Source organism: Poecilia latipinna, unplaced genomic scaffold (assembly GCF_001443285.1).
Source record: "Poecilia latipinna isolate Pla-1442-1.1 unplaced genomic scaffold, P_latipinna-1.0 Scaffold193, whole genome shotgun sequence".
Lineage (NCBI taxonomy): Eukaryota > Metazoa > Chordata > Actinopteri > Cyprinodontiformes > Poeciliidae > Poecilia > Poecilia latipinna.
In genome coordinates, this window is record NW_015112809.1 from 317,951 (window position 1) to 327,446 (window position 9,496).

The 9,496-nt window shown below is 38.2% G+C and overlaps 1 protein-coding gene across 1 annotated transcript in view; it reads right to left on the reverse strand.

Moving 5' to 3' along the window:
* Positions 1–7,985: 7,985 nt before the first annotated feature.
* LOC106946479 (uncharacterized) overlaps positions 7,986–9,496 on the reverse strand; it is a 7,031-nt gene continuing 5,520 nt past the window's right edge. Inside the window, exon 6 of the mRNA XM_015030827.1 lies at positions 7,986–8,388. Within this exon, the coding sequence (XP_014886313.1) occupies positions 8,371–8,388 (18 nt within the window). The 3' untranslated portion in view covers positions 7,986–8,370. The remainder of the gene's footprint in view (positions 8,389–9,496) is intronic.

Here is a 9,496-nt window from a genome sequence, read left to right on the forward strand (position 1 = left end):
CTCTCACATCAGCGATGAGATGGGGTCTTACTGCTGAAATCGTTTTTATACACTGGCACCTCATAATACCTGGTGAACAAATGACAGCGTAAATTAAGATGTGGTTTTAATTAGGAATGTTTTTAATCACAGGTTTCATGTAGAATATGTAGAATATTTTTGCAGACTTACTAGCTGAGGAGCAGATGGCGATGCAGGCCAGAAGAACGATGCACTGGATCCCAGAGTTCATCTTTACTTCAGCTTGTGAAGATCAGAGGTTTCTTCTGCAGTGATTTGCCGCGTTCTTCACTCCTAAGTCTGTCTGACTGTGCAGCTCCATCAGCTTCTCCTTTTATACGCTCACACCGAGGCGAAAACCTGCCAGGTGAGTCTTCTTAGGAACTGAACTAAAAAAAAACAAACTTATCCCTCTTCCCAACTTTCACTGCCCCCGTGTCGTTTTCCTCTGAATCCGGAGGAGCAGATTTCCGACACGTCACAAAACAATCCGGTCGTGTTGAAACTCGGCCGCCTTCGAGGCATTTTCTCTGTGGGTGTTGAAAACCGACTGATCAGCATCTGCAGGTTAGAGAAGACAGATAACTCTCTGGACCGTCACAGTGGTGGTCGGAAATATTTGTTTATTGGCACCGATTCAGTTGTAAAGATCATTAATCAGCGGTTTCCTGCAATATGAACCCTAAACTTGCAACCACAGATATAATGGAAAGGTTTAGACTGAAGTATATTCAAGTGTTAGAACGGCCCAATCAAAGCCCAGACCTGAATAGAAATGGATGTTAATTGAGGCTCTTTAATACAGCTGAATTTAAGCTCTTTGAAAAGAAGAACTGAAGAAACTTTCAGTCCCCAAATTTGTAAAGTTGTTAGAAACAAACCAAATAAACATAAAGTTGTATTTGCATCAAATGTTTCCACTTTAAAACTATTTTACATTTTCTTTTCAGTTTACGGTTTAAAGTTAGTTTGTGTTGTTTTGTCACACAAATCCCAAATGGTAGGAACATCCAGAGATCATGAAAATGAGTCTGAATCTTTGATTTCCACTCTAGTTCATCGTCACTGCAGGTCATGTGTTATACTTCACTACATCTTCTGATGAGTCAGTAGTTTTTCTTTTTTTTTGACATTTTGACTGCAGCAGTTCACACACACAATGCTTCCACCTCTTGGCTCACTGTCCCCCCTGTGCTGCACGATCTCAGCTCTTCATGGTTCAGTTGCAGTTGACAGTTTTCTGATCCGACACAGGAATTAATCAGAGAACCAGATCAAAAGCGAGACTCTGTCAGATTTTCTAGCTGAACTGAACTAATCCTTTTGTTTTTACTTCTGCGCCTCCGGGACTCTGGCACGCTGCCAGATGAATCATGATTCCTTTAACCTTAACAGAGACTGTTAAGGTTAAAGGAATCCAGATAACGGCAACGGTGCTGCAACCTGTCACAGCTGGAAAACAGCCAAGTACTCAGTCACCTCACTGTTATTATAATAGAAGTCAATATGCCATCAGATTTCATGGTCGCCTCACTCAACCTCAAGTAAACCATTCCCTTTCAAAACTGTGGCAGCGATTATAAGGCAAACGCAGAGATTTTGTTTTTTGACAGCAAGAGCAGCGAGAGATCCGATAAAGATCATGACGGATTCAAAAATAACTTAATCAGGTACTGATTATTAGACGTCAAGGTACTAATGTGTGTATGTGTTTTAGTAAATGAAGAGGATTCACACCATATTTCTAAAACAGACCACCCACTGGCTGCATTAACTCAGGATGCGCTCCGAAGGTCCCACAACAAAGTTTTACTACTGTTGAAAAACAAATTGTGTTGTAGTTGGACTGAGGGTCGAACTTCAACATTTGGGAAAAAAAACTCATTTTGACATCAGTCAAAACACAGGATCTGACATATTTTATAGCAATTTAACTGCAGAGGCCAGATGATGACGCTCTGAATGTTTAACCCTTCAGAGGAACCGGTTTGAGGTTCAGTTCACACAGAGCTGTGAGAACGAATCTGTTGTTTCCCTCAGACAGACGGGAGGTATTCCTCCAGGTGATTTATAGCAAGCTGAAACATTTGACCCATAAATTCAACTACCACATATCAGCCTGAAACGAAGACACGCGACCTTTAACCTGAACATGTTCCTGCTGAGTGTGAGGGAAACGGCTTCATGTCATTCACTCTGTTTTACTGCCTTCCATTAAAAAGTTACCATCAAAAATGACATGATTCAAACTGTAACTCTTAGTTTTTACCTTTTTCTTCTACTGTTAAACAGTTTTTCAGTCAGACACTTGAATAGATACAGAAATACTGTTTCCATGTAATGTTTTTATGCATTTAAGGGAAAAAAACAATATAGATCTGGATGTGGACAGAATGATTAAAATCGCACACATTTGACAATGTTTAGAAACATGAACAGTTTGATTAAGATAAAGTCAAAATTTCTCCATCATACAGGAAAAAATTATGAAACCACTTAAAATGATCAGTGTCTCTGATTTTACCCTTTATAGGTAAATGTTTGAGAAAAATGAACTTTGTTCTTTTATTCTACGAACTACTGACAACACGTCTCTGAAATTACAAGCAGAAATTTGGTATTTATCTGAATAAAACTAGAAATGGACAAAATAATGAAAAAGATGCAAAGAAAACAACAACACTATTGTTTTAACAAAGGAAGAGTTCAGGAATCTGTTTGGTGGAATAACCAGGAGGTTCTCAATGGGACTCTTAGTGTTTTTCTAGAGCTGTATTTGAGTCCAGACTTTGACTAGACCACTCTGAAGCCTTTCATTTGGTTGCTTTTGAGATAGTCAGAAGTGGACTTAGCTCTGGATCATCGTACGGTCAGGATGCTTATTTGATCAAGTCTTACTGGTTTATCACAAAAGCTAACAGACCCAGAAGAGGCATCAGATCAATGAGCTTTTTAAATAAAGTCTTCAGAAAACAACAAACAGTCACCTTAATTTATCTGAATCCATGATTAACTTGACAACAGAACAGATACAAAATAGTTTGTTAAAACAAAAGTAGTAAGAAACACTTCAGGCGCGGAGATAATTAAATAACTCTGGGCTTGTTTTACTGCACCGGAGTGAAGGTGACAAGTTGTCACAGCAGAACCAGACATTATAGTTTTGAATGTGTCTCTTTTTATGTGCAATAATAAATCGAGAAATTTCCTCCACCGTCTGTTTTAACAGATACCAGATTAGTCAGTAATGTTTCAGTACGGAGCATTAAAAAGACAGAAGTGTTGTGTTTAAATATATACTTTATATTTATTTAAGTTAAGCAAATTTGTAAATGTATATATATTTACATCCTTCAAAAATAAATGTACATATCAAACAAAGTATAAATCCACAGGTTTTTGTTGGTCACATTTTGCTGATTAACCAGTAATCAGCAAATTAACCAGTAATTAACCAGATTAACCAGTAATTCAGTCCTGACTCTCTAGTCTGGTATTAAATAAAATGAATATGTTACTTTTAGCTGCTGGTGCAAACTATGTTTCATAGAATAAAACAAACAAAAGCATAATAAATATCAGCTTTCACATCACTGATTTGTGACAGACGATGTTGCTCTTGCTGTTGATTGTGTTGTAGCTGCAGTTGTTGTTGTTTTTGTTGTTGTTGTTGTTGTTGTTGAAAGTTTCTTCGTGTTCCTGTTAAGAAAACAAACCAAATGTAAACATTTTGAAACCACCACTCTTAATGCATCTAAAAAGAAACTATCTGAATTTGTTTAACTCGTTTAAATCTCTGCAACGTAACACATTCAGCGCTGAGGTTTGAGCCTAAAATGAATGAAATAGTCAACAATCTTCTCCAAGAGAATATTTAGGAGCCGATTGTTTAGGCCTCTGTTACTGGTAGAAAGAACTCAGTTCTTTAGATTTGATCTCTGCTGACTGTTCAATGCACTACTGCTACACTACTGACCTATTTAAGTTTTTATGTAAAACATTACTTTTTCACTTACGTTTTCAAGAGGCTTTTGGTGAAATCTGACTCCGGGTTGAGACAGAACTCTTTATTATCTTTCCGGACGACTCTGCAATAACAGAATAATAAATCAGTCTTTAGTTTCCAGTGATGTTTCTGATCGTTTCGACAATTTGTTTCTGCAGGTACTTACATCACTTCACGCTTGCTGCAGAATGGATTCGGTTCATACACCTTTACATCAGCGATGAGAGCGCGCCTTACTGCCGGGATCGTATTTATACAACGGCATTTCTTAATAGCTGGGGAGAAATTATTACAGCGTAAGTTAAGAAGATAGTTCATACCCAATAAAACAAAAAGAATTTATAAAGCACACTTACGATTTCCTGACGTGCAGAGGAAGACGCAGGCCAGGAGAACGATGAGCTGGACAGCTGACTTCATGTTTGTCTCAGATGGTAGAAATGAGTGAAACTGGTTTCTCCTCTCCAGACTGAAGGATTTCTCCTCTCTGTGGATTTTGCTGTCTGACTCTGGAACGCCATGAGCTTCACCTTTTATACGCTCACAGTTGCAAAAATAACTCTTCCTAAGAAGTGAAAATGAAAAAAAAAAAGAAGCTGTCATTCCTGCTTTTCCGCCCCCCCTCTTCTCTGTCTGTTTTCTTCTGAAAGAGGAGAAGCTCCTCACTTCCTTTTATGGACTTCCTGCACTGAGGGAAATCCCTGCTTCACAGCGAAACAAGCTGAGTGACCTCCGACTGCTCCCGGCGTTTATGCTGCTGCTGCAGAAACTCTGGCTTCTGTGGAGCAGAATCAATGTTTATATGACAAGTCAGTAACTCCTCTCTGATACGGATTCACTTTAGAGTTTTACATGTAATAAATGTTTTTGAAGCTATGGTTGTCTATCCATTTTCCTTCAAGACCTGAAATCATAATTTGTATTTTTTTTCCCCGAACTCTCTCTGTGCACTCAAGAATCTGGAGCATCGCTTTACGGCTTTGGACTCCAAATTAATGTACTTCACAGGTCCTGATAGCTCAGGTGTGCTTTTTAATTGGACAAATAAAACCTCTGATGTCCCAAATAAAATAGTGAACTATTCATCCCTCTCCACTAATTGCTATTTTATTAATATTTGCGTTTGCTGAAGTCTCTGACGTTGAGTTCAACACCAACTTGTTGATAGTTTGACTCGTGTGATGCAAAGAAAAAAGTGTCTCCGTTGCAGTTCTGGGAGACAAATGAAATAAAACACCTCATCCTAGAATCAAAACTTATTTTTTAAACTGCTGTGTTTCCAATAAGTGAATTTATTTTTTAAATAAATTTCTAAATGCCCAGTCGGCTGAGGCAGATAACCAGTCATTAAAGGAAGTCATTCGCCTCCACTTGCTTGCCAAGGATGAGGAATTTCAAAGTCAGTGAGTCGATTAAATCATTTCAGTTTCTCTGGACAGATGATTTTTAATTAACAGGCACTGAATGACTGAATTTCTCTAAATCTATTAGAACTTGTGTTATGTAAATAAATATGAATCTGACTACATTTTAATGGAAACAACTGGTTTAAATGATCTGGATTTGAACTGAATAAGATTCTCTATTCAGTAATTGTTCATATAAATTGTGTTGGAAGGTGAACTGAAATGACATTGGTTGATAAACGGAGCAACATAAATGAATTGTATGTGAATTGTGTCATACGTCGAAGCGTGTTCAGTGGCTTTTATTCAGCTGAAATAGTAAAGAGGAAAACGGGAACGGATTAACTCGCTCACGGGTTCAACGGGTCTAAGGTTGGTACTTTGTTTTTTTTTTTCCCTGTACTTCCAGCTCAGCGTTCTGCACTGACTCAAAATTAAATGCTGAGATAAGAGTCTCCTGTTGAGACAAAACAACTTAACGTGAAATCCAACTGCTCTGAGTGGGAGTGTGTGGTAATGCAGCCTCATGGGAAGCACATTTCACCTGATGACAGATTCACACAGAGAAGGCCAGGGTGTCGATCTTTCCTCTAAAGATGGTGAACATAAAGCATGTCAGTATAAAATCTCTTGGTGTGACAGCAGCTGAGAGAAACAGCAGTAGCTGTGAATTTAAGTCAAGTAAGTATTTGTAGATCCATGATATAAAAATGCATGCCAGATTTTTCAGATTACCGTATTTTCCGCACTATAAGGCGCACCTAAAAACCTTCAATTTCCTCAAAAGCCGACAGTTCGCTTTATAATCCGGTGCGCCTTATATATGGACCGATATTGAGCCACAACAGGTCTAGCAACTACGACGACTTCATTTTCACCCGTAGAAGAAGAAGCGCGCGGTGCCGGCCACGCCCCGGCCCAGTCTGTTTAGTGCAGCTCCATCTAGTGGGTGCATAACGTAACTCCAGCATCTACTGTAGCGTCTATTCTGTGCGGTGCGCCTTATAGTGCGGAAAATACGGTAATTTATTTTTTCATTGATTGTTATCAGGATGCTTCCCACCTAAATTGCCACACACTCCCACACACAGAAAGCTGTTGAGTTATCCGCCACATTATCTTGTGACAATGGAGGAAGATTCTTATCTCAGGCTTTGATAATGTTGAGAAAGAGTTTGACGTTGTGCTGGAAGCTTGCCAGCATTCCTGCTTTCCGATGTGAAACTTGGAGCCATGGATGAAACCGGAAAATGTCTTGACATTACTTTGATTTGATTAGTTTGTGCTGTGATTTTTCACTCATTTTACATGTTTAATAATCGGCCAGACAAAGATGTTCTCTCATCGTCTCACTCCTGTCTCAATAATCAGTTTCATATTTTAACAGAATCATTAAGCATTGCATACCTGTTAGCTTGTCAGCCGCAGGTTAAAGAAGCGTCATCTTAATAACAGGCACTGCTCATATTTCCCAACAGCCAAATGAGCTGTTTTCTGAAAGTGTGGTAACTGGAGAAATCTCCCATGCTCTGTCTGGCATCTTCACCCGTAAAACCTCCCAGGATGTGCAGCAGGGCCTCAGTCAGTGACTTTAATGTCAGTTATTTGACAGCAATTATTCTTTTATTAGATCATTTCACTCCCAGGATCACAAATGCAACAAATGTCATGGTCAGCTCTTTTAGTTCTCCTTTTGACTTCTTCAGAAAGAAGAAACTGTGATTCCTCAAAATGAAAAAAAAAGGGAAGAGTCATTAATTAAAAGGTCTTAAATGGGATTCTGGCACTTGGTTCCAGATAATGTGAAGCTCTAAAGAAAAACGTGTTTAATTCGCAGGTACGAAGCCTAGGAAAGGGATTTTTTTTTATTCCACTACTTTTGCTGCTTTCAGCATTTCAGCTTGTTTAAGATGAGAAAAAGGACTTTTGGTCTTCCTTCCCTCCTGACTCTGATTAAATCAGATGGTTGAGTCTCTAATATAACAACTCTCTCTCACATTAACAAATAAGATTGCATTTTTCTAATTCATATGTACTTAGTCTAAGTATTTTAAGAAAGAAATAACTATATATATGTTTTTTAAGTAAACGTTTGACATTCAGTCCAAAGCTCACAAACGACTTTGCGACCTCAAATACTCAAATGTGTCGCCGTGCGTTTAGCAAAGATACTGTAAAAAAATATCCAGATCACAGTAACTTGTGGGTTAAACTTACTATGTTTTAAATAGCATCTTATTCATTTTAATGGAGGAAGTGGGACAGAAATAAAACCCGAGCAGATTATTTTATTGCCCTCTACTGGTATGTTTGTAACTTTTACCACGCGTGACCTCATTTGTCTTTCGTTGGTCGGATGAATCCTGTCGGCAGTTTTCTGTCAGCAGCTGCGAATCGTTTAGTCTGCAATAAAAAACTAATATGAAACGTAAAGGGTCAATCATGTCTTAATAAAATACAAACCCCACCACCAAGACGACATATTTAATACAACTGAATTATGTAAATAATAATAATAATAATAATAATAATAATAATAGCTGTTTCATAAGAATCAAAATCACAGCGAAACATAGAGGATAATTGTCTTTATTATGATTTCAGCCTTAAAAACAAAAAAAAATGAGGTTAAATCTTGACAGACACAAGTTTCACATTTATGTTTAATTGTGCAGAAAGAGCAACAAGCTTTAACATTGTTTTGCTAATTGATTGTATTAGATGACAAGTGTTGATTATAAAGGTTAAAATAATACATCTCTTCCTATAAATCTCTCAAACCTGGAACATCAGAAAAAAACAGTATTTTTTATCAGATTCCAACTAAACAAACTGAGGCTGTGACTTGTCATTTTGGCACACATGAGGAATTGAGCAATCCAGCCGTTGTGAAATAATCTGAGCTGATGAAGACATGCTGGAGCGGTGGATGATCATCCGGGCTGGGAGCTTCACGTTCTAGTTGGCAGTGGGATCCTGCGAGGCAAGCAAGACAGGACGATGAGAAAAAGTCATTTCTGAGTGAAAATAATCTGATAACTCAGTAGGGGGAAAAAAAATCAAATGATTGTTGTTTAGATTGCAAGTTTTATTCTCTCTGACGCTTTTTCTTGTCCATCTACACTCTATCCTGTTCAAAGAGCTTGAAAAGCAAACACGAGTGAAGTCTCCCTCCTCCATCTTGTTCAAATCTGACGAAATTGGTGTCAAACCTTTGTGTAGTAAAAATTTCCATCTGTGTCGTTTTCATTTTTAAAATAGTAGCAAAGAAGTTTCCAGATGTAATCAGAGGTCGTCATCAATATCTTCAGAGCAAAAGCAACACAAAAAAACTTTTGCTGCACAACCGTAGCAAAATCGTTTGACACCAATTGCGTTACGTTTAAGGGAAATGTTCGAGCCAGCTTCACTATTCCTACGTTTTCAGAAGCAGAAAGCCGACATTATTGGTGCAGGACGATGAGGTCAGAGATCTGGCAGGAAGCTGCTGGTTTTCACTCAGGTGATGCGACTCACAGTTTAAATAATCTGTTGCTATACAAGCACAACCTGCCTCGCTTTTAGCACTGCTAAGACCCAAAAGTGCACTTTACTTATTGGTTTGGTGCAGTTTTTCTTACTTACTGTACTTTTTCTTGCAATCAAACGATAATTTGTAAATGAACCAGGGTGGGATCCTTTCTCCCGTTGGACAGAAATGATAGGGGCGGGGCAGAGAACAATCCTGGAGAGAAAATGACCTGTCTGCATTCACACCTGAAGCGAAACGCACCGGAGTTGGATTGGAAGTGGACCGAGATCACCTTAAAAAGTGAGTCTAGGTTCGGTTCTTTTGTTTGCACCAGGGTTTGATTATGTGTGATCGAACCTGCACAAAAAGTCCAGACCATAATGAATACGAAGGAACAAATAAAAAGAAAAAAAGGAAGTTTCTCCGGTTGAAATTATGTAACTCTTCGAGATTTTTGTTTATTGAATCGTAATGGCATTAAATGCTGCTCAAAAGTATTCTTTTGCATAATGAGGATCTAGAATAATTGCCTGTTAAATATAAGGCACTATATATATATAAAAAAAATTCCCC